Source organism: Schistocerca cancellata, chromosome 2 (genome assembly GCF_023864275.1).
Source record: "Schistocerca cancellata isolate TAMUIC-IGC-003103 chromosome 2, iqSchCanc2.1, whole genome shotgun sequence".
In the NCBI taxonomy this organism is placed as follows: domain Eukaryota; kingdom Metazoa; phylum Arthropoda; class Insecta; order Orthoptera; family Acrididae; genus Schistocerca; species Schistocerca cancellata.
Window position 1 is genome coordinate 689,770,022 of NC_064627.1, and position 26,464 is coordinate 689,796,485.

Genomic DNA, 26,464 nt, shown 5'->3' on the forward strand with positions numbered 1-26,464 from the left:
AGAGATGGTCAAGACATTTCTGTCCCAGTCTGTTCCATTCTTCAATGGTGGCCCTCCTGAGGTCATCCAGTGTATGAAGAGGATTCCTCCGGTGATGCACTGTATGTTTTAACTGGCCACAAGTATGGTCAATCAGGTGCACCTCAGCAGATATTGCAGGTCATTCTGTTCAGCTGATTTCTGCTTCATAGAGGACAGCAGTATTCATCAGGTGGGCACAGTGTGCTTATGGTTTATTATCTTGAAAGCTAAACCCATTGCAGGACTGTAGCCTGTAAGACTACACAGTATACTGTATTCTGTCCTGATACTGTGTAGCCCTCAAATTACCTTCAATAAAGATGTGAAGCATCCAACACCTGTTCACATTAATGGCATGAAACATGATCGACCCACCTACCTGCTGAATCTGTTGGACAACATGCAGTGCAGTGATGTAGGGTCACTTCCACATTCTTCTATGACAATAATCAGATAAAGCCTGAACTGATTGGTGAGGAGAAACCAACAATATTGATTGAGATTCCATTCCAAGTGTTCCCTTGCCCACCTTCTTCTCACACAACTGTGCCGGGAGTGTGTGTGTGTGTGGGGGGGGGGGGGGGGGTGAGGGTTGTGCCATTGTTTGTAATGGATGTCTAGAAGTGACATTGATCAAGTGGAGATGATTGATGCCTTATCAACATTGCCTTACCAATTGCTTCCAAACGGGCAGCTTGCTGTTCTGTTGCAGTCTCCTTTGGCGTACCTATTAGGCATAATTTGTAGGCAGTGACTGTCAGCTGGTGTTACTGACTACCAGGCAACATTACAAAGCAGATTTTCAGTGTTCTGTGTATCAGAAGAGAGGCTGTATGGTCAAATGAAGTCAACATGATGTATACTAATTCTACAGGCAACATCCCGTGCTGACAACCATTCTTGGCAGAATGCACACACAGTCTCAACCAGAAATGACTCTTCAAAGCTTGTTGTCAGACAACGGTTGAGATCCTTTCACCCTAGGATGTGAGTGATCTACTGCTCCTTTTTGAACTTCCACACCCCATCCTTCTTTCCTCCCCAGGGAAGGAACTAATAGTTCCAAAAGCTAGGACTAGTGTTTTTGCTTTTAAATATGTCTATGGCAGCACTGGAATTTTGCCTCCTGAACGTAAACTAGTTACTCTGTCTGTTTGTAATTTTATGTGCCAAGATTACTGCATAGTAAATGTATGTAACTGTTATTGACCCTAATTTCTTATCATCTGTATAACATTATTCATCAAATTATTGCTTTAGGCATACATAGGAATATGACTATCAAACTATGTTCTGTATTTAAAAATGTTTAGTTCCATTTACAAACGTGTCATATTCTGTGTGCTAGTGATACATTCACATCATGCATCAATGAAACTCTAAATAAAATTCTGTTTTAAATTTCAAAGTGAATGAACTAAAATTACATGAGAACTTCATAGTGTAATTCTGACTTTTTATGTGTCACACATATTATTCAGTTTCAGTTGTTTTCACAGTTGAAATATCAGTTGGTGTATGTTCCAGAGAGAATATTTCTTTTACATTGAAGAAATGGACAGCAAAACTGCAGGAGATTATGTAAAGATTCCAGAGATGGATGTCGTGAAGTTAAGTAAAGAATGTTCCTACTTAGATGGATCTCTCATTATACAGAAGGATCTACCAGACAACACAACGGTGAGTGACCAATCAAGTGTACATAGAAGTAGCAATAGGGCACATTGAGGAAAACCTGCCAGTTATTTGCACTTTGTGATGGCCTGGAACACAATCTCAACATCTTCCATTCACAGGCGATGCTCTACCATATGACCCACTGCACACATATAATCTATACAGAATTGTCATTAGAGCATGCACTTTTTAATTTTCTTTACTAAAATAATTCTTCATTCTGATAAAAGGTTGAAATCACTCCTCGGTCAATCTTAGTTGCCGAGACATGCATAAAATAAGAGAAAGGTGACAACTCATTCATAGCAAACTGATGCATGGAGCATAGAAACATGTAACAGAGTATAGTATTCATACTAGTTTTTGAGCTCTTGCTCTTATTCTTGTAAAAGTACACACATCCACTCACACAACCATACAGACATCCAAACATATACTCCCATGGAAAGACTGATTAGTGCAAGCAGTTATCTGATGGAGGTGGAGAGGAGGTAGAAAATGATGTATGAGACAAGGAGGGGATATAGGATAGAGAAAGGTAGGTCATTTGACAGATGACTCAATGGCTGCACAACAAGACAGAAGGAGTTAAGAGGCCAGAGGATATAAGACATATAGAATGAGGGAGCCGGTGGGCAGGGAGGGGAAGGGAGAGAGGGAAAAAGGAATGGAAGGTGGAGATGAAAAGAATTATAGAGATGGAAGAGTGAAAGTAAAAGGGCTCAAAAATGAGAGTGAGAGGGGAAGGAGGGAGGATTAAATGGAGGGCGGAAGAGAGAGAGAGAGAGAGAGAGAGAGAGAATGCCCCCCTGAAGGAGGTGGGAGGAAGAGTGATGGGAGAAGGCAGTACATGATGTGGACAGGAAGAAGTGGCATATACAGAAGAGGGAAGGGAAAAAATAAGGTGAGGCAGTGGGAAACAGGCTAGTGGAGGTTCAGACCAGTTGATTGCAGGAGCAAAGGATATGCTGGAGAAACAGGTCCCACTTGTGAATTTCAGAGGAACTTGTGCTGGAAAGGAGCATCCAAATGGCTTGCATACTGATGCATCTTTTGAAGTATTTAGTGTTGTGGGCCACAGCATGTTTGTAACTGAATGGTCAAGTATATCGTTTGCCACAGTTTGGTAGTGGCCGTTCATGTGAGTACAGAAACCACAGCACAGCTGATACAGAATTTGGCTACTTTCACGTGATGCCCTGCTTTTTATAGAGTAGGGGATGAGTGTGACTGGAATGTGGTAGGAGGTGGTGGATGGGTTATTGGTCATGCACCTGGGTCAGCAACATGTGAATGACCCATGTGGTGCATCATTGGGAGAAGAACTGGAATCCAATCCTGCAATCCTTATGTCATTCCCTTATCATTGACCCAGGTGCAAGATCTCACTCATAACCTACTCACCATCTCCTAGCACTTTCCAGTCACATTCATCTTCTCTATAAAAAGCATCATTTGAAAGTAGCCAAGTTCTCCAAGTTCTGTATCAGCTATGCTATGGTTTCTGTACAGTGTTTTATGTTAGTACGACAGTTAATGAACTGTCTACTCACATGAATGTCCACTGCCAAACTGTGGCAAACCATACACTTGACCATTCAGTTCTGGACATGATCTGCAGCACAAGACAAATAACTTCAACAGCTGCTTCATTATGCAAGCCATGTGGATACTCCCAGCACAAGTTTCACTGAAATACACAGGTGGGACTTGTCTCTCCAGTACACCTCTCTCCCTTTCTCCGTTCTTCCCTGTCTCTCCCTGTCACCTCCACCTTCCTCTCCTTTCCTCCCCTCCCTATGCTCTCCCTCTCTCTACCTCTGATATGCTCTATCCTCTAAACTCCTTTCAGTTTGTTCTGAAGCCACTAAGTCACCTCAAGATGACTGGTTTTTTTGTTGTCCTCATCATTTCATTATCATTCATGAAAGTGTGGGACTGGACTGAGGAAAAATGAGAATTTGTACGGGTGCTGATAACAGTACAGTTGAGTGCCTCACAAACCAATCATCATCATCATCATCATCACCACTAAGTCGCCTGATAAAGAGCTGCCTCACACTATCCCACTACCTGCTCCTCACCTTTCGCATCATTCCTCACCCCGTGCATCATTCCTCACCCCCTCCCCACCTCCTTCTGCCCTTGCAGCTGCTATCAAAAATCAACAGTCAGTCTCACCATGGCCATGGGTGTGTGCATTTTGGTGTCTGTGTTGTTGTGTGCATGAATTTGGATACTTCTACTAGAGAAAGGGCAAAAGCTCAAAAACTAGTAAGATACTGTTTATGTTGCATGTTTCCATGTGCCATACATCAGTCAGCTATAGGTGAGTGGTTGTCTCTAATTCAGATCTTTTTCTCTTGTGGTGGCTGGGGACTAAGCTAGTAAATTCCTCATAATGCTTAACATCTATGGCAGAAAGCCATCTTCTGGATTCCATCCTATTACAGCTTGTACTGATACCAAATTTTAGATTCTGTGTCCAAGTTCATGGCTCATTGCTTATTTATTAATCACTGAAATGTAAAGGATTCCATCCTATTACAGCATGTACTGATACCAAATTATAGACTCTGTGCCCAAGTTCATGAATCATCGCTTATTTATTAATCATTGAAATGTAAAGTGTATTGTATGAACCAGTTGTCAGATAAGAATTATCAGCTGTTGCATAAGATTTCTGTTGTAGGATAGATGGTAGAATTATCCATAGAGAATCAATATGAGTCAGTTTTCACCGGCATGAAGCTGTCCAGAAACCATTGGCTCTCAGAGTGACTGCACAACATTGTTTACAGTGATATAAACAATGTCATCATTTGTCTGAGGAGCTACTTCTGAAGGTCAAATTGTTGGTTTTGCTCTTATGGATATCAAGTAACTGACAGCTGTGACAACAGAAGAGGTTTTGTGCTGTTCTGAGACTATTATTTGCTTGGAGTTTTTGGTTTTAGTTACAGTATATCTCTTATTATGTTTGTGTATATTGTTGTAGGTATGTGTGGCTATATTGTACTGAAAGTGCAATTAATCAATAAAAGAAAACAATTGAACTTGAAGTAATTATAGCTTGAAGCTAATAGAGATGCACCAGTGTCTGAATCTGTGTCTACTGCTGTACGCTAAAAAAGTTTGTATCATGAATAAGCAAAAACTGTCTTGCTAATGCTCGCAAGTCTTAATTTCTAGAGCACAAATTACTGTTCTTGTTGTACCTCCAGTCTTACAGAACATGGGCATATACCATTCAGTCTTCACCAAATATGTCTAGCAATAAAACTTTAAACTAAAAAGAATATTAAATCTGCAGTGATGAAATCTCATTGATCTTGTAGAGCAGAGGCAACTGCCGATATCCTCCAGTTGCCTTTAAAACGTTTACTGTTCATAAATAGGAACTTGTATTGGATCCTTGGACACTGATTCTGTACAACTCAGTGCACATTTGGTTATATGATGCACAGCCATTCACAGATTTCTATTAATAACAAGAAACACTTCTAAATTCTCTTGACTGTGCTTGCAGATCCACCAGAAAACTTCATCAACCAAATGTCTGAAGTTCCCATAGAAGCTTCATGCAATTTACTTCCTCAAAATTCAGTTCAGAAAATAATTGAGGTCAACTGAATTACCTTTTTTAGAATTTCCATATATTCTCACATAGGTTTACGATGATAAAATCTCAGATCTCTCTCTCTCTCTCTCTCTCTCTCTCTCTCTCTCTCTCTCTCTCTCTTTCTGTATACAACTCTGTACCAGTTTATTTTTTACAAAATGGTGCTCAACAGTTATATGCATCTGGTATGCATAGGTCCATACATTTACACTCCTCTACAGTGAGCCCTTTCTTTGATTGCAAAATTTTTACTATAGCCAACTGCATGCCGGTGATCAACTCTATTTTTCAAAGTAAATGCATCTCCCACAGGCAAAAGTGCTGACTTGACATTTTTTACCAATTTTAGTTTTAACAATTGAAGGTTCATAGACCTGTCAGCTAACTGGGCTGGCTTTGAAAAGATAAACAAATAAAATATCTCAGACTGGCACAGATTTGGCCAGAATATTATATGAGCCCTCGTGGGAGTGAAAATATTGTGTACAACTTTTTACAGACCAACTCTGCACTAGCTACAACTTTTATTTTGAACAGCAATTTAAGGAAAGTTGTATTAGTAAGATGCTCTCATCAAAAATAGCATGTATCTTACTTAATTTTTTTTAGCAAGTTCTGCCCTACTTCTCCTCTCGGGTTGGAATGTAATTACCAATCATCTTTTACAATTGCCAATTGGTATGTCCAGGGCACTTTAAGATTTCTGACCATCTGAGCTAAGACTCTGAGGAAAACCATGGAAAACCTGTAATAAGATCATCCAGTGTAAGTTACATTCATCTTTCATTAATGATTAATCATTTTCAGTCATTATTAGATGTTACAATTACATGTAAATTTGATCCTTGAATATTAAATCTCAATGTAGCTCATAATTCTTAATTTTAATCTTTTGAACAAAGATGTTATTCTCACAGAGAAGCTAGGTGATGCAGGATCTGGTTGATGTTGAAACGTGTCTGTTCGCCTCAGCACTGCAACCTGGGTGAGGTTGTCGATGGATCAGGATTGGGTTGGCTCGTGCGTTGAACCAGGTGATTATGGTCTTGCATCGGGATCAGGAACGGGATATGGTGGACAAGAAATAAAAATGAAAAGTACAACATTTTGACCTCTTACCCATTACGCTCTTGTCTCTGAATGAATGGGGTTAGTGGATTGTTGTGCAAACATGTAGAACACTTGTTTTATGTCAGCGTAGGTATCATTTCCAGTCAGTAGTATCCATTGTGTATTAATCCCAACATGACTTAACTACTAGAAACTTTCTGTTCACTAATTCATATTGCTCGTACCCTATCAACAGTCACAAGCTGTCCTCAGGCACTCACAAATACACTTCAGTTCTTAATCAACTTTTTGGAAAAGGTAACAACATTCATATGTACTTACTTTGCTTGTCCATTTTGTTATTATTACAACACCAATTACTTCATTGGCTTTTGTCAAATTCCATTAGGTTAAGCAGTCAAGCAGTACTCATTTAATAATCCTTTTGAGCCTGCATCTGAATCTAACATAACCAAGTTCAGCCACCATTAGTTTATCAGATTACATTACATGAAAAGGTTGAGACCACATATTCAAAGTCAAGCCAACCACAATAATATGACATGCACACCCATGGTCTTTATTAGGGCCAATACCATAAGAACTACTCCTTGACCTGACTTATATCCATAATGTTGAGCGATTTATTGTCCCAAAATTACTTGGGTACTTATATTTTCTAGCAATAAAATTAACAAGCATAACTGCTTATTTTATAATTCTGTAAATCTTTGGCTTCATCAGTATTATTGTCTTAAGCATTATACATATATAATATAGCTGAAAATTAATTTCTGAAAAGGAAACATGTAAATTCTACATACATAATTATAACTGAACTAGCAGTGGTTTGGCCACAGTTAAAAAGTGAAAAAGAAATCATTACACTACTTAATAGCACTACCAATTTCTACTACTAAAGAAAGTCAAATTAATGAAATTCACTAATCTTACAACTTAAACTTAATTTGAATTAATCCCCAAGTCTAGAAATTCTTCATATGTTCTGCACTTATCTATCACATCCATTACACATAAACTTCCATCTCCTTGGATGTATCCTGCTACTTATTCAATCTTTTGTCAGTCTGACTATGCTCGTGGTAACACTCGAATAAATCTCCTAATAAATACCACTGGATTCAATGTACTTTTGTCAGGGAAAAATATCTGAAATTGCCTGTGTTTCAGCATATCTTACTCTAAGATCAATTTTCCATAATCATTAGATGGTGACATACTTCCAAAAGTATGTTCATTTGAGCTTATGCATGGGTACTGCTCCACACCTGCAAGTCACGTACAGATCTGTGGCTAGGGGATTGTGGTCCCCATTCTGGGTTAATTTCATTCCTACCTTCCCTAATCGCCCATTGCATTTCCCTGAAACCATGTGGACATGCTTGTACATTTTATGTAACTTCTCTTTTCCATTTATCAAATTCTGTCCATAATTGGTCAAGCACTTCCTCCAGTTCCTGATCCATTTAACTAGATGTGGGTAAACCTTCATGTACTACATTCTCCATAGCTTCTTTGATTCCTTTATCCATTCAAAGTAAAACTTGCTGCTCCTTGTTTGACACCCAGTCTTCTAACTGTTGATTAAATTTATTGTTTTGTGCTTGGAACTTTTATTCCATGTTGAAGCTATCTTCTTTGACATTAAGGAAAGATTCTGCACTTCTGCATCATCTGTTGTCTTCCGTATATGGTTTTGAATTCCTTTTTTATCCTGTTCATCTCTATCAGAAACTGTTATTAAGTTTGCTCTAAGCTCGTTATCTCCCTCTTCATTTCTGCTTGTTCATCCGTCAGAGTACTAATTTCATGTAATACTTTGGTAAAATCTTCCTTCATAGGCAGCTCATCGACCTTTTCTGACAAATTCTTCACTTTGGTAGACAACTCTACTTGTTCTGGTACTAAATTATCCACTGCGGTTGATAAATTCACCATGCCCGTTTGCTCCTTAACTATGTTGTTCACTGTTACTACCATATTTGCCTGATCTGTGGCTAAATTTGTCAAGTTGTTGAAAAGTTTGCCTGCCCAGTGCCCAAATTTGTCACAGTTGTAAAAACATTTGCCTGTGTAGCTGACATATTTGACTGTTCTGTAGCTAAATTTGTCACTGTAGCCATTAAAAGTTTCATCTGCTTCCATAATTCTGCCAAAGGATCACTGCCCTCTCCTTATCTCATACCTACTGCTTACTCTAAGTTGAGCTCCTCACCATTTCAACTTCTCGCTCCCTCTGCATTTTAGAATATGATCTAGTCTTCACCATAACATGTAAAAGTTCCTTTAGTCCCCACCTAAGTACTCTCAGATTGCACAAAACCTGATCTTATTGCAAAAAATATCACTGACACATAGTTTCCTATGTTGTTGTTGTGGTCTTCAGTCCTGAGACTGGTTTGATGCAGCTCTCCATGCTACTCTATCCTGTGCAAGCTTCTTCATCTCCCAGTACCTACTGCAACCTACATCCTTCTGAATCTGTTTAGTGTATTCATCTCTTGGTCTCCCTCTACAATTTTTACCCTCCACACTTCCCTCCAATACTAAATTGGTGATCCCTTGATGCCTCAAAACATGTCCTACCAACCAATCCCTCCTTCTAGTCAAGTTGTGCCACAAACTTCTCTTCTCCCCAATCCTATTCAATACCTCCTCATTAGTTATATGATCTACCTATCTAATCTTCAGCATTCTTCTGTAGCACCACATTTCGAAAGCTTCTATTCTCTTCTTGTCCAAACTAGTTATCGTCCATGTTTCACTTCCATACATGGCTACACTCCATACAAATACTTTCAAAAACGACTTTCTGACACTTAAATCTATACTTGATCTTAACAAATTTCTCTTCTTCAGAAAAGCTTTCCTTGCCATTGCCAGTTTACATTTTATATCCTCTCTACTTCGACCATCATCAGTTATTTTGCTCCCCAAACAGCAAAACTCCTTTACTACTTTAAGTGTCTCATTTCCTAATCTAATTCCCTCAGTATCACCCGATTTAATTAGACTACATTCCATTGTCCTTGTTTTGCTTTTGTTGATGTTCATCTTATATCCTCCTTTCAAGACACTATCCATTCCGTTCAGCTGCTCTTCCAAGTCCTTTGCTGTCTCTGACAGAATTACAATGTCATCGGCGAACCTCAAAGTTTTTATTTCTTCTCCATGAATTTTAATACCTACTCCGAATTTTTCTTTTGTTTCCTTTACTGGTTGCTCAATATACAGATTGAATAACATCTGGGAGAGGGTACAACCCTGTCTGATTCCCTTCCCAACCACTGCTTCCCTTTCATGTCCCTCAACTGTTATAACTGCCATCTGGTTTCTGTACAAATTGTAAATAGCCTTTCACTCCCTGTATTTTACCCCTGCCACCTTCAGAATTTGGAAAAGAGTATTCCAGTCAACATTGTCAAAAGCTTTCTCTAAATCTACAAATGCTAGAAATGTAGGTTTGCCTTTCCTTAATCTAGCTTCTAAGATAAGTCGTAGGGTCAGTATTGCCTCACATGTTCCAATATTTCTATGGAATCCAAAATGATCTTCCCCGAGGTCGGCTTCTGCCAGTTTTTCCATTCGTCTGTAAAGAATTCACGTTAGTATTTTGCATCCATGACTTATTAAACTGATTTCCTATATGCATCACAATTATCCCTTTTCCAGTCACTAATATCTAAAGACTGTATCTACATTTAACACCTTAATAATTAATTATTAAAAGCAGATATTGCAATCTAGTTCAGGTCTCGGAAAAATTCTCTACAGAGGACAGATTGGTGTAGGCAATGAGCTAACATGTCATTCTTGTGATTGCCTTAACTACAGACTTGGTAAATGTGAAATTCGTATGTGATGGACCCACATCATTATGGCTGACTGTATGACTCAGATGCAGCTTACATAAAATTAGCAGATGTCCACTTTGAAAGTATCCTACTCTTCAGTTAGTGAAAAACCTTCATCACATATGAAACAGTATAACAGTTGTAAAACAAGGCTGTACATATTAATAGTTATTTTTTGATGTCTTTGGAACAAACAACAATAGATGGCTGGAGACTTTTGATGAGTAAATTCTTCCTTTAACAGATATAGAGGATAATAACATATTTTGTACTCTTCTTTTTAAACGATGCTAATAAAAGATTCATTGTCCTAATGTTAAACAATAATTATCTTATAAACATACATATAAGGTAAACGGGTGATTCAAAAGCAGTCCCTTAAGACCATTGTGTGGAATAACAGTCTGACAGCAGAGTTATGCAGGCTGTCAGTAATGTGTTGTAAGTGTGGGGATCGAGATGTTACATACGGTAACATCGAACCCAACATTAAGTATTCACTCATTTATAATGAATTAACTTTATTTTGATCATCTTGGTACAAACACACCCGCTCGAATACAGAGTTCGTAACACACTGCGATCAACAGTTTTCAAAGAAGTTCATTCTCAAAGATGAGGTGGTCGACTCTTGCAGTCAATAACTGCCACAGAGCCCCCATCGGTAGTGCAGAGCATGGTAAGGATGATGAGAGGTGTGTGTGCACCCGGACGGCTGATGACACAGGTGCGCGTGACCGATCGTGTCGTGACAGGCGCTAGTGCGAGGCGCGATCGGGCTGTTTCTCGATGTCTTGGTAGGCGCAACCAATGGAAGGAAGGAGGCACGGAAGGCGTCCACAGGTTGACTGTGCTATGCTGCTGATGGCATGGTGGAAGCAGAAGGCGGCGGCGTGTCGGTGGGGAGAGCATCATCGTGCCGAGGCCGTACGGAGCAGCAAGGTTTTGATCCGATCAAAGGCGCGGAGTGCATTGAAGATGCGATGCGATGTATTACCAAAGTATTTGCTGGTGAGTGCCGCAGTAAGTGCAATGTGTCCGGTAACAGTTTGTTACTGGCTGTATGACATAAAGGAGCAAGAATACTGTGGCTTAACAGGTTGCGTAAGAGATGCCGGATGAGCAAAACTCTCAGTAATGACAGAGTTATAGAGGCACTTAATGTCGCAGCAGGGGAGGAAACAGCAAGCTGCACATGACTGACCTTGGTGGCAGATGACTTCGGTGTAGACGGAAGCGTCACCTCAGAGTCCGTGGATGGTGAGTGTGTTACAGCGGTAGATGGCAGGATGTTCCGAGCGGAGTTGACAGTGTCAGTGTTTTGATGTGTGAAACAGCCATGATTGAAGGTTGGGGGACGTGGCCGTGAGCCCTGTGCATGAGGCATGGTGACGGCGAGAGGTGGTGGAAGGCGGACGTGGTCGGCGAAACCATAGTTGTAGCAGAAACACGATGAGACGTAATGTGAACGTGAAGAAGTCGAATCGGCAGATGAACTACTGGTCTGTTGCGGAGAGGCGACACAGTTCGATGGAACTGGAGCTGCATGTGTGCTGTCGCTGTCGGCGCTGCAGTCGAGTCGTCAGGCTGCAAGCTGCTCGCGCAAAACTGCTGCACGGTCGTGTGGCGGAGCGGAAAGATGCTCACTCGTCGAAGCAGAAATGGCAGATGTGTTGGTCATACATTGTGGAGGTAGTGAAGAGGGCGGAAAAGCAAGCAGCACTGGAATGTGGCTGGTTATGCCATGGTACAGAAATGAACTGTCTGGAACCACCAAGGAAAGGTGGCAGCAGCGTAAATAAGTTGCTTGTATCACATCAGTAACGTAGAATTTCTACTTGAGGCAGCGTGATGATGACAGTTGTGACTTCTGGGACATAGATCCATGTAGCGTAATCGTCAGGGTATTAGTTGTAGCTGGTAGTAACAGCAAAGGATCACCAGCAGTCAGAGGCGGAACAATGACAGGAGCATCTCGTTGCGTGTCGTGATCGGTTGATGTCAGCTGCAGCATATGTAACTCATCTTGTACCAACAAGTTGTATGTTGCAATTTTCTCTCGTAGCTGTTGCAGTTGTTCAGGCGAAAATGTATGCTCAGTTGGTGATGGCTGCAGCATATGTAACTGATCTTGTACCAACAAGTTGTATGTCGCAATTTGCTCAAGTAGCTGTCGCAGTTGTTCAGGCAAAAATGTATGTCATATGCAGTCTGCTGTGTATCACTGAGTAAGATGTGGTCGAAATCAGAATCTGTCTCTATCAAAGGGTAACCTGGCGTACAAGACGAGTTCGGCGGCACAGTATTGATGTAACAGTTCGAGTAGGAGATCGTGTGTGCGAACGTGAATGTGAAACTCAGTACTCGGCGGCGGCGGAGTGAGAACATGTTCACTGCTGTATGAAGCATTGATGCGGCTGAAATCATCTTCTGGGGTGGGTGAACAAGTTGCGGGCGCAATCGAGTAGTGAACGGCCAGGCAGTAAGTGTGCGTAGTGTCGGCGAGTTGTTGACAAGATGCGGGTGCGGTAGCCATGGCAGGATTGTATGTCACGCAGCTGCTTGTTTGTCTGGGTCGAGGTCAGTGAGCCAGCAGGCAGCGGCAGTGATGTCGCTGCCGGTAGCGGTCGAGCAGAGTCGGTGCAGCTCGGGTGCTGCGCAGAGGGAGGCATGGCACGTCCAGTGTTGCACTAAGAAACAGTCGGCATTGTTGTCAATGTAATTGGTGCATTGTCGTTGATTGGTAGGATGCCCTTGATGAAATTGTACCTGTGATGTTGGTGACAGACGCTGAATTAAAGCGGCTTTCACTCTGGTGTACTTGTCACTCAAATTGTCACAGATAATGTCCGTAATTATATAATGATAGTCCTTTAGGTGCCTGAAGAGTACGAGGTATTTTTCACTTTCGTTGGTGATGCCATAAGAGGAGGATATATACTCTGTGGCCATGAACCACATTGGAAGCTGGTCCGAGACAAATGTTGATATTGAAAGCTGCAAATGAGGGACAAGTGTGGAGAAGCGGCGAAAAAGTTGGCATCAGCATTCAAACTCTGGAAGACGGGCTGTGCAGAAACCAGGTTGAACGAATTTGCACATGGCACAGAAGACACGGTAGCCATGACGAGTGTTTGTGAATTCGACCAGGCATGCGATTTAGCCATAGTTCGGAGTTCGTACAAACTGGGATTTGCAACATAGTCCCCGTTTGTTGCAGTCCATTGTTTGGCATGATTGCCCGGTAATGAAGCACTGCACAAAGTTAATTAATTACACAAAAGCAAGTCAAAATTGTCCAAATTAATTGGCAAAGGAGCACTGCACTGTCCGGAAGTGAAATTACCGATGTGTTGAGCAGGTTTTGACGGATGACGTGTGCGCCTCGGTCGCATTGTCGATGTGTGAGAAGGTGACAAAAGTTACCAAAAAGCACAATTCACACAAGAGTCGGGAATTTACACACTAATTACACTTCCTGTAGACTGGATCCAGATGCGGCGCAATGCGAAATTGATGGACATAGAAATCCTACAAAGGGTTGCTGCATTGTTTGTCTGTGGTGATGTTCCAGTTCACATTTCTGGCATCATAAGCGGAGTTCGTGAGCGTCGGGGTCACCAGTGTGGGGATCAAGATGTTACGTATGGTAATATCGAACCCAACATTAAGTATTCACTTGTTTATAATGAATTAACTTTATTTTGATCATGTCAGTACAAACATATTCACTCGAATACAGAGTTCGGTACACACTGTGATCAACAGTTTTCAAAGAAGTTCATTCTCAAGGATGAGGCGGTCGACTCTTACAGTTGATAACCGCCACATAAGTATAACATGTCATGGACCATGTGGCATTCCATCAGGACAAACTGTGACATTAACAGTACAGTGTACAGTGGGCAAGAAAATGTGGTCACAGATTGGACCATTATGTGAGACACAATTTACTGAAGTGTTTGGGAATATAGTAGCAGAACAGTGTATTGCAACTAATGCTTGTAACTATCAGAGCACAGAAGACAAAAGAAGGAAAAGAATTTAGGAAGTGAGACTGCTCAGTGATTGAGTAAGAAAGCTCCCCAGCAATTCTGCATATCAGATGAAGAGATAAAGCAGGACACGATAAGACGGCAATCAACTATGAATGTGAAACTTCCCTGCAAATTAAAAGTGTGTGCTGAACCAGATCTCCAATTCAGAACCTTTGTCTTTCACAGACAAGTGTCCTACCTCACCTGGTGGAGCTATGAGGATGGGTCTTGAGTCATAAGGTCAGTCATAAGGTCCTGTGTTTGAGTACAAGTCTGGCACACAGTTTTAATCTGCCAGGAAGTTTCATATCAGTGTACAGCCTGCTATGGAGTATAAATTCATTCCAGAAACAATCCCCAATGCTGTGGCTAAGCCGTGTCTCCACAGTATCATTTCTTCCAGGAGTGCTAGTCTTGCAAATTATGTGGCAGAATATCTCTGAAGTTTGCAAGGTAGGAAATGATGTACTAAAACTATGAGGATGGGCCATGAGTCATGCTTGGATACCTAACTTGGTAGAGCACTTTCCTGTGAAAGGCAAAGGTCCCAGGTTCAAGTCCCAGTTTTGCACACAGGTTTAACGTACCAGGGAGTTTCATATCAGTGGACGCTACACTGCAGAGTGAAATTTCATTTTGAAAACTATGAATATATTTACAGCAGATGAGATTTGAAAACTGTTACATGGCCACAAATAACACATACAACACACATTATAATGTAGAATGTATCAGTTAAACTAAAGCTGCACAGATGTCTGCTGTTTGTATGGGTATATTTAGCTGTTTATTGTTTTGTAATAGAATGCTAGGAATTATGGATAACATTAGAAGAGGATGAACATACGAACAGATGAAAAAGATGCTTGATCAGAACAGGGCATGATGGAGAGCCTCCAGTTGGAATCTATCATAAGACAGTTTTGTTAGTGGTCAGTGTATTAAGTCATCTGTGAAATATTTCTAAATGCCTTCTCTGCAAACTACTTGGAATGGATAGTTTGAAACCCCACTCATGAGAAATATATTTGATCTAATGCAACAAACAGACCTAATCTTTTTGGGGATGTTCACGTCAAAACTGGTATCACTGACCATCACACAGTTGTGGCAACAATGATTATCAAACTGCAGAGGACAACTTAGAAAAAAGAAAAGAAAAGAAAAGAAAAAGCAGAAAGATGTATATGTTCAGTAAACTAGATAAAAATATCAGTAGTGCCTTATATAAACAAGAAACTTGAAACTTTCAGCACAGGACTGGAACATGCAGAGGAACTATGGCTCATGTTTAAAAGAATAGTTCACCATGTACTGTATACGTATGTACTCAGTAGAAAAGTTCATAATGAGAGGGACCCTCCATGGTATACAGGCACAGTAAAGAATCGTCTAAAGAAACAGAGACTACTGCATGCAGATGTAAAACAAATTGTTGGACCACAGAGAGATACTGAATAAAATGCATTTGGTTATTAACAGAGCAATGCGTGAAGCCTTCAATGACTACAGTAGCAGAATATTGTTAAATGATCTTTTAAAAAACCCAAAGAAATTCTGGTCATGTATAAAGGCTGTTAGTGGCACCAAAATTAATGTCCAGTCCCTAGCAGATGAGACAGGAACCGAAATTTAGGATATCAAAGTAAAAGCTAAAATGCTTAGCTCCATTTTCAAATGTTCCTTTGCCAAAGGAAAACCCCAGACAATTGTCCCAGTTTAATCCTCATACCACTGGAAAAATGAATGAAATAAGTAACAGTGTCTGTGATGTTAAGAAACAGCTGAAATCGTTAAAACTGAACAAAGCTCCATGTCCTGATGGAATCCATATCAGATTCTTTACTGAGTTCGTGGATGAGTTCACTCCTCCTCTAACTATAATTTATTACAGATCATTCAAACAATAAACCATGACCAGTAGTTGGAAGAACAGAATAACCTCCTCTTTGCTAAACAGCCTGGATTCTGAAAATACCAGTCATGTGAAACACAACTAACACTTTTCTCACATGACATACTGAAAGCTTCCGATCGAATTGGTCAGGTAGACACAGTATTTCCTGATTTCTGAAAAGCATTTGACTCAGTACCACACCAAGACTTATTGCTGAAGTATGATCATATGGGGTATCAAGTGAAATAGTAACAGATTGGCACCTTCCTTTAAATGTTCAGAAATGAAAAATTGTGCACTTCACAAAACAAACAAAAAAATGCAATATCCTATCACTATAATATCAGTGAGCCACAGTTGGCATGAGCCAAGTCATACAAATATCTGGATGTAAAACTTTATAGGGATATGAAATGAAATGATGGCATAGACTGAAATATGGTAAAATACCGGCGTAGTGCTGTCTACAAAGGAGATTGCTTACAAATTACTTGTGTGACCCATCTAGAATATTGTTCAAGTGTGTGGGACCCATACCAAATAGGAGTACATATATACTCCACACACACACACACACACACACACACACACACACACACAGGGTGGTCCATCTGAAGTTTCGGATGAGATTATCTCAAAAACTATACATTGGGTAAAAATAGTGGGTAAGGCAAGTTCGTAAGCTCAAAGGGGGACATCACATGACCTCCAGCCCCTGCCCCCTTTGGTGGGGTGGGGACAACCATTAAATCTTAAATGGAAACACCCATTTTTAATTGCAGATTCGGATTCTCCATAAAGAAGTAATCAAGTTTTGTCTGAAACATTTTTTAAACCATTGACAGAGGACACTGAAATCGAGAAAAAAGTAAAATTGGGGAAGAACTCTGATTTAATTAGAATTATCCAAGAAAGATGCATCAAATCGATAAAAAATGTGCACCAATTCTTTCATTACACCAAATTAAGCTATTTTTGTACAAAATGTACTGTATCCTACTTTTAGTGTTACCCAGGAATAGCGACATGGACATAGTAGAATGATGTTCCCATGGGGTGCTTCATTAGTATGAGTCCCCTGGCCTCTCGCATGTTGGGGTGCTTCATTAGTGTGAGTGCCCTTGCCTCTCACATGTTGCGGTGCTTCATTAGTGAGAGCCCCCTTGCCTCTCACACTTTGGGGTGCTTAATTAATGAAATTAGCCACAACAAAATTGTTCAAAATTTTCCCCATTTGTTTCAATGCATAAAGTAAATTATCTGTGACAGCTGTCCACAGTTTTGAGTAGCACATCCTGTAGTATGGCTGCACACGCTCTTTGAATGTGTTGCTCTATATCGTTTCAGGTTGTGGGCTGTCTATCAGAAACAATATTTTTTTTAAATAACCTCACAAGAAAAAATCAGGAGATGTTAGGTCTGGTGAATCTGGAGGCCACTGAATTGGTCCACCGGGTCCTATCCACCGACCAGAGTACTGTCAATTTAAAATGTTCCACACATTTTTAGCATAATGGAGAGCTGCTCCATCCTGCTGGAACCACATTCGTTGCCCAGTTTCTAAATCAACATCTTCCATTAGCTCCAACAAATTATTGTGGAGAAGTTGTAAATAAGATTCCCCAGAAACTTTTTGGTCAAAAAAATATGGTACTATCAAGTAACCAATTAAAATTCCACACCAGATCATTAACGACCATTTGTGTTGATTGTCAATGGATCTGTGCCAGTGTGGATTGACAGGGGACCAATAATGACAATCATGACAATTTAATTTGCCATTGTTTTTTGAATGTGGCTTAATCGGTGAACATAACGTATCTAAAAGAAATCATTGTCACCTCTTATCATTTCCAAGGTCCATTGGCAGAAATGCATGAGTATTTGCATATCTTTCAGTGTTAATGCCTGTGTCAGTGAGATACGATATGCATAATATTTATGTGCCTTCAAAATCCTCAAAACAGTTGATTTCGGTATTCCAGTTTGTCTCTGAATCACATGACTACTCATTTTGGGATCCAGTTGAACATAGGTGAGAATGGTAAGGGTACTAGTGCCATTTTCATTGTATTCGCGATGATGAGGTGGACGGTGCATGTATCCATTTCGAGCTCGTTGAGTGAAATTTCGAATAATATTTTTGCTTGGATGTCGTATCTTTGGGAAATGATCCACATACAATTCTGCGGCTGCAGTGTAATTGTTATGTCATTCATCTAAAATTAAAATCATATTAACAATCTCTGTTGGAGGACAGTGAGCCATGTTTTGCTAAAGAATAATTTACTTTTGTCAGTTGATGTTTATGATTCACAATCTGAAAGTGAAGTAATATCTGACCGCATTGCACTGACCTTTATACTGAGCCATAGTTCAGTTTGGGCACGGTAGCACCACAGTCTGGTGAGTAATGCAATTGTGAAGAGTTCCCTAACAAGATTTTAGTATCATTCTGCCTCCCTCCATCAAAAACTGTGGTGGGTAGGATACATTTTGTAAAAAAAAAAGAAATAAAAGCAAGCAAGCTTAATTTGGCATAATGAAAGAAATGGTGCACATTTTGTATCGATTTGATGCGTCCTTCTCAGATCATTCTAAATAAATTGGAGTTCTTCCCCAATTTTAATTTTTCTTGATTTCAGTGTCATCCATCAATGGTTTAAAAAAATGTTTCAGAGAAAACTTGATTACTTTTTTTATGGAGAATCCGAATCTGCAATGAAAAATGTGTATTTCCATTTAAGATTTAAAAGTTACCCCCGCATCACCCAATGGGGTGGGGGCTGGGGGTCACGAGTAGTATCATTTGTTGTCCCCCTTTGAGCTTACGAACTTGTCTTACCCACTATTTTTACCCTATGTATAGTTTTCGAGATAATCTCATCCGAAACATCAGATGGTCCACCCTGTATATACTGAGTGAGGAAGCATAGTTGTTAGCACATCCTGATTTAGATTTACCGTGACTTCCCTAATTGCTTAAGGCAAATTCCAGGATGGTTCCTTTGAAAGGGCACAGCCAGTTTCCTTCCCCATCCCTCCCTAATCTGAGCTTGTTCTCCATCTCTAATGGCCTTGCTACTGACAGGATGTTAAACACTAATCTCCCCCTCCATCACTTCCTCCTCCTCCACCTCCTCCTGCTCTTCTTGAACATATACAAGGAAGGGCAACGCAAATGGTCACAGGTTTGTTTGATCCATGGAAGAGTGTTACAGAGATACTGAAGAAACTGGACTGGTAGACACTTGAAGATAGACATAAACTATTGCAAGAAAGGCTATTAACAGAGTTTCAAGAATCAGCTACAAATGATGGCTCTAAGGATATACATACACATATACATATCACTCACATAGGGATCAAGGGGACAAGGTTAAAATAATTACAGCATGCACAGAGGCATTCTTCCCATGCTCCATGTGTGAATGGAATGGGAAGAAACCCTAATAAATGGTACAGAGTGTAATCTTACCCTCCCACACATCATCAAAAATTCCTCTTAGTCTGTTCATTATTTTCAAAAGCTTCAAGAGGCGTAAGATATCTTCTTTAAAATGTATCCAGAAATAAATTTAATGATTAGCATTAGATTGTACAGTTAATAATATGAATTTTAAATGTCCCAGAAATTTCGTAATTTCAAATACTTTTAAAAGAAGAGTAATTTTAACTGCACATACAGGATACTAAAAAATTAATTTCTTCTTATATATTTTAGCCCAAAACATAACACATCATATACAAAATCATATGAAGTTCATTCAGTTAGGCAGCTGATTAATTTTCACCTAAGAAGAATTGATAGTATAAATGGTATCGGTTATTTCTATAGAATGAGGTAATGTTAGAGGTGGGTTTCCCATTACAAATAGGAAATATCCTCTGCCATACACTTCACAGTGGTTTACAGAGTATAGATATGTAGATGTAGATATACATTTGATTTACTTTCAAGAATTTCTCTGTTGTACAGAAAGAACACAAATCTTCATTTTAAAAATATTATTGTACCATACATTTTATTTATGTTAGAATATCATAATCCACTTAAAGTAAAAGGGCTTTTCATTCATCAAAATCTTGTCAATAAATGATACAAGTGACTTGTTATGATGTCCATTTGTCAACAACAACTAAAGAGCCAAAGATTTTCTGCTTACTAGTTCACACGTTAAAAGCTCTTAAGATGTAACAACCTTGATTACACAAATCTTTTGACTCTTTCCCACAATGTCTTAGATCAGGAAGTAGACTCTATGCCAGAGAGTTTCTTCATTGCCTGTAACTTTGCAGGTGGTAATCACTTAGTAACAATGTCAGTTACCTGCATGCTGACTGGTGTATTACTAACCCTAATCTTCTTCTCCTTAATTCGTTGACAAATGTAATAATATCCTATCTCTGTGTGTTAAGATTGCTCATTAAAACCTGATGTGTTAATTAATCTGATGGCACTTTGATTATTCCAAAAACATTATGGGCAAACAGTAATAGTTAAATCTTGATGAAGATCTTTTCTAGGATGAAGAACAGAGAAAATTACAGAGAAATGTTGTACTTTTTGATAATAGTTTAGCTAAGCTCAAATGTAATTTTAAGCAATGCAATAGCTAATCTGTACAGCTGAAGAAGATCTTACCAAAATATAAGAAGTCTTTTAAATAAAAAAAGAGCTGCTGCTTTCTCGTCAAGCAACAACTGATATAGAAGAAACAATTGCTCAGTAGCTCTGCTTACCTTAATATCACCTATAAATTACAGAAATTAATGAAATACATTTAAATAGCTATGGAATTGGTTCTTGGTACTGTAGGACCAGTGTAAGACAAGGTATGTTGGCTATCGACATGCAGTCTCAGATCATAAGTCATAGTTTTACGTCACTACTGTATTGAACAGCGTTTTGAACTCTGTGCGATCAAATTAGAACTGAAAACTAAATAACTCATAATAGTAACAGTTTACAGGACACCTGCAGGAAATATTGTAAAGTTTTTGCAATAACAGTAAGATTATAGTATGTGGTAGTTTTAACACTAATTTTCTTTCAAATAATAACAATCATAAATAATTGGAATCATTATTGTTCAGTTTCAGCCTACTCCCCATGATTTCATTCCCAGCAAGAGTATACTGGCATAGAAAATCCATGAGTGATAATGTTTTCCTGGACCCCACAGGTCACACTGAAGTAAAAGGCAGATTGTAATAAATTATTTGCATGGCATGATGGTCAAATGATAACCTTAAAACTTGCCAGAAGAAAAATCATAAATGGGCATACTTAATTAAGTCAATATTATGAAATGGATAGATTACTACTCACCATACAACAGAAATGTTCAGTCACAGATAGAGGCAACAAAAAGACTATTAACAAGTTAGCTTTTTGCTGAAAGGTCTTCTTGTGAATTAGACAACACACACACACACACACACACACACACACACACACACACACAACTGCTGTCTGGCTGCCAAAGCCAGACTGCAAGCACAGCTGCACATGATGGGAGAAGCAGTCTGGGCAGTGGGGGTAAGGAGGAGGCTGGGGCAGGTAAGGGGGGACAGCAGTGTGTGGGTGGGGACAGTAAAGTGTTGCTTGTGATAGCATACAGGGGTGAGATGCAGATAGGCTAGGGCAGCTAGATGCTGTTGGGAGATTGAATGAAGGTTGGCAGCTAGATGCTATCAGGAGATTGAATGGAGGTTGGGAAGGGGGGGGGGGGGGTTGGTGTGTTGGTGGAACAGAGGGTTGTATGGTACTGAAGTGGGACCAGGGAAGGACAACGACTAATGAATGTTGAGGGCAGGAGGGTTATGCAAACATAGGACATATTGCATGGAAAGTTCCCACCTGTGCAATTCAGTAAAGCTGGAGTTGGTAGGAAGGATCCAGAAGGCATAGGCTGTGAAGCAGTCATTAAAGCGAAGAATGTTGTGTTGGGTAGCATGCTCAGTAACTGGGTGGTCCAGTTGTTTCTTGGCCACCGTTAGCTGGTGACCATTCATGAGGGTGGATGGCTTGTCAGTTGTTATGCCCATGTAGAACACAGCACAGTGATTGCAGCTCAACTTGTAGATCATGTGACTGGTTTCACTCAAAGCCCTGCCTTTGATGGAATAGGTGATGCTTGTGTCTGGACTAGAGAAGTGTGCCATATGGTTGAGAACTGTAGGGTCCCCCTAAAGGGTCAGGTGTGCACTACACATCAGGAGCTGCTACTCAGGTAGCACATTAATCCAATCCAGATAACGGCAGCTGTAGGACACACAGAAGTATCAGTGTAAGTTTGAAAGAAATGCCTTCTGTAGATGAGAGTATTAAAATTCTAATGGTAAACTGGCAAAGCATTCGTAAAAAAGTGCCAGAGTTTGAAGCACTCATGAAAAGCAGTGAAGCTGACGTAATACTAGGTACAGAGAGCTGGTTGAAACCTGAAATTGATAGCAGTGAGATTTTTGGAGAAAATTTAAGTTTATATTGAAAGGATAGGCAAATGAGAAATGGAGGGAGTGTATTTGTTGCAGTAGATAAGAAACTCAAATCCACTGCGATAGAAATTGGAACTGCATGTGAGACTGTTTGGACAAGACTCAGTATCAGGGGTAGGCATAAAATGATAATCAGATCCTTCTATCGGTCACCAGACTCATTTCCTGGTGTGACCAAAAACTTTAGAGAAAACCTCAGTTCACTTGTACGTAAGTTCCCCAATCATACTTTAATCATTGGTGGAGACTTTAATCATCAAACAGTTAACTGGGAAAATTACAGTTTTGTTAGTGATGAGCATGTAGTACTAAATGTCTTCTTTGAAAACTAACTAGAACAGATAATTAGTAACCCCACTCTTGACGGAAATATATTGGATCTAATGGCAACAATAGACCTGACCTCTTTCACGGTGTCCACATCAAAACTGGTACCAGAGACCATGCCATGGTTGTGGCAACAATGATTACTAAAGTACAAAGGACAACTAAACCAAGCAGAAAGATATAAATGTTCAGTGAAGTAGATAAAAAATCAGTAGAGGCATATCTCAATGAGGAACTTGAAACTTTCAGCACAGGGCAAGAGCATGTAGAGGAACTGTGGTTCAGGATTAAAAGAATAGTTGACCATGCACTGGATGGATATGTACCCAGTAGAACAGTCTGTAATGGGAGGGAACCTCCATGGTATACAGTCACTATAAAGAGACTTCTAAGAAAAGTGTGGGGCAATAGGTAGGTAGATGCTGAATGAAATGCTTTTGGCTGTCAAGAGAGCAATATGTGATGCCTTCAATGGCTACCATAGCAGAATATTGTCAAATTATCTTACACAGAACCCAAAGAAATTCTGGTCATACATAAAGGCTGTTAGTGAACTGAAATTGAGGGTAAACAAAAGCTGAAATGCTGAACTCTATTTTCAAATGTTCCTTTACAAAGAAAAACCCAGGACAATTGCCCCATTTAATACTTGTACTATTGAAAGGATGAATGAAATAAGTATTGGTGTAAGTTGAGAAATACCTGAAATCATGAACAAATCTCCAGGGTCTGAAGGAATCCCTATCAGATTCTATACTGAATTAGCCCCTCTTCTAACTATAATCTATCATAAATCCCTTGCACAAAAAACCATGCCCAGTTCTTGGAAAAAAGCACAGGTAACGCCCACCTACAATAAGGGTAGTACAAGTGACCCACAAAACTGCCATCGAATATAAATTTTTTGTAGAACCTTAGAACATATTCTGAGCTCAAACCTAATGAGGTGTCTTGAATAGAATGAGTTCCTCAATGCCAACCAGCATGGATTCCAGAAACATCGATCATGTGAAACCCAACATGCACTTTTCTCGTATGACATACTGATAGCTTTGGATCAAGGTAATCAGGTACACACAGTATCTTTTTATTTCCAAAAAGCATTTGACTCAGACCCACATCTACGCTTATTGTCAAAAGTTTGATCATATGGGGTATCAACTGAAATTTGTGTCTGGACTGAGGACTTTTTGGTAATTATCTTGGGGGAGAGTCATCATCAAATGCAGAAGTAACTTCATTTGTACCCCAGTGAAGTGTGTTGGGACCCTTGCCATTCATGATGTATATTGATGACCTTGCAGACAATATTAATAGCAACATCAGGCTTTTTTAACATGATGCAGTTGTCTATCATGAAATACTATCAGAAAGAAGCTGAATAAATATCCAGTCAGATCTTGATAAGATTTCAAAGTGGTGCAAAGATTGCCAACTTGCTTTAAATGTTCACAAGTACCCAGTGCACTTCACAAAATGAAGAAACATAGTATCCTATGACTATAATATCAATGAGTCACTGTTGGAATCGGCCAGCTCATACAAATACCTGCGTGTAACACTCTGTAGTGATATGAAATGGAACGATCACATAAGCTCAGTTGTGGGTAAAGCAGGTGGTAGACTGCAGTTTATTGGTATAATACTGGGGAAGTGCAATCTATCTACAAAGGAGATTGCTTACAAATCTTTCATAGGACCCATCCTAGAACATTGTTCAAATGTGTGGGACCCGTACCAAATAGGACTAACAGTGAGTATTGAAAGTATACAGAGAAAGATGGGTCAAATGGTCACAGGTTTGTTTAATCTATGGGAGAGTGTCACAGAGACACTGAAGGAACTGAGCTAGAAGACTCTTGAAGATATATGTAAACTATCCCGAGAAAATCTATTAACGAAGTTTCAAGAATTGGCTTTAAATTGTGATCCCCCACATATCATTCACATTGGGATCGTGAGAATAGAGTATGTGAATCAAATAGAAAGAAGCCCTAATAACTGGTACAATGGAACATACCCTCTGCCATGCACCTCACAATGGTTTGCAGCGTATAGACGTAGATGCAGATGTAGATATAGAGTATTAATTTAACACATTAGAATAATTCAAAAATGGTTCAAATGGCTCTGAGCACTATGTGACTTAACTTCTGAGTTGTCACCTAGAACTTAGAACTAATTAAACCCAACTAACCTAAGGACATCACATACATCCATGCCCGAGGCAGGATTTGAACCTGCGACCGGAGCGGTCGCTCGGCTCCAGACTGTAGCGCCTAGAACCGCACGGCCACTCCGGCTGGCTTTAGAATAATTAATGCTGAATTAATTAGTGAGTCACTCCAAAAGAAATGCGCATTGTTTTTATTTACTTATTTATTTGTTCATTTTGTTTTTAAAAAACATCCAATTTGTTTTCCATACTTTTGATATGTTGATACATTTTTGAGGGACAAAATATCATTTTTCTACATTAACTCCACTCCTTTCAACTACCTTATGATGCCGTAGAATGAAGGTCTGTATACCTGCACAGGGCCAGCGTATTTGAGCCACTGTGTAGCAACCTTCACAAGGCAGTAGTTTTCAAATCTCGCTCCATGAAGGTGGTTCAGTTTACCAAAGAGATGGTAAACTCACAGTGGCAGCCAAGTGCTGTAGAGTGGGTGTTTCTTAATTCCATTCAAGCTTTGTGATCTTGGTGGTGCTTCTCTCACCAACATATGGCCATGCATTACCATGCAACAGTAGATCATCATGTTTCTGCTGATGTCACCCAATGCAAAACATTGGAGCAAGAAGTTTTTTAAGGGTTGTCGCATACACGTCATTGCAGATAATGGTGCTGTGTGGAATTAAGCCCACAAGCAACAGTTCTTTTCAATCAAAAAACATATGATTCATCACTTTTCCTGCAGAAGGCACAGTTTTGAATTTCTTCTTCTTTGATGAGTTTGCGTGATGCCATCCTGTCTATTGTTTTTTCATCTCCAGTTCAAAGTTATGCAACAAGGTTTCATTTTCCATCACAATTATTGCAAGGAAGTCATTCAAGAATTCTCATATTGTTCCAAAAGTCTTTTGTGTTTCTGCGTGACCATACATCAACATTCACAGAATCCACCTTAACACCCACTTCAATTGTCTCAATATTTAGCTCTCAGTTCTCCTATTGCCACTCAGAGTGACAGTTTGTTCACTATTATGCAGTTTTAACCAAAATGAGATAGTGAATACGCTATACACTGTGTAGAGCTATACACTGTGCAGAGCTTGGTCTGTTGCTGCATGTGAGGTTCCAAGTATTGGAATGTCCACTTTCAACAGATAATCCGATTACCGAATGACTAACTGAACTGTGATCAACTGTCTCATTCCTATACACCTTCTTCAACCTCTTGTGAATGTTTGTCTCTATCTTGTTCTCGCAACACAGGAACTCTCTAACAGCATG

The 26,464-nt window shown here is 39.7% G+C and overlaps 2 protein-coding genes across 2 annotated transcripts in view; one reads left to right on the forward strand and one right to left on the reverse strand.

The window, feature by feature from the left end:
• LOC126162440 (uncharacterized) overlaps positions 1–26,464 on the forward strand; it is an 88,406-nt gene that overhangs the window by 53,074 nt on the left and 8,868 nt on the right. The window contains exon 2 of the mRNA XM_049918951.1: positions 1,549–1,701. Within this exon, the coding sequence (XP_049774908.1) occupies positions 1,549–1,701 (153 nt within the window). The remainder of the gene's footprint in view (positions 1–1,548; positions 1,702–26,464) is intronic.
• Positions 5,808–26,464, reverse strand: part of LOC126162439 (phosphoribosyl pyrophosphate synthase-associated protein 2) — a 146,025-nt gene continuing 125,368 nt past the window's right edge. Inside the window, exon 9 of the mRNA XM_049918950.1 lies at positions 5,808–6,065. The gene's annotated coding sequence lies outside the window, so the exon portion shown is untranslated. The remainder of the gene's footprint in view (positions 6,066–26,464) is intronic.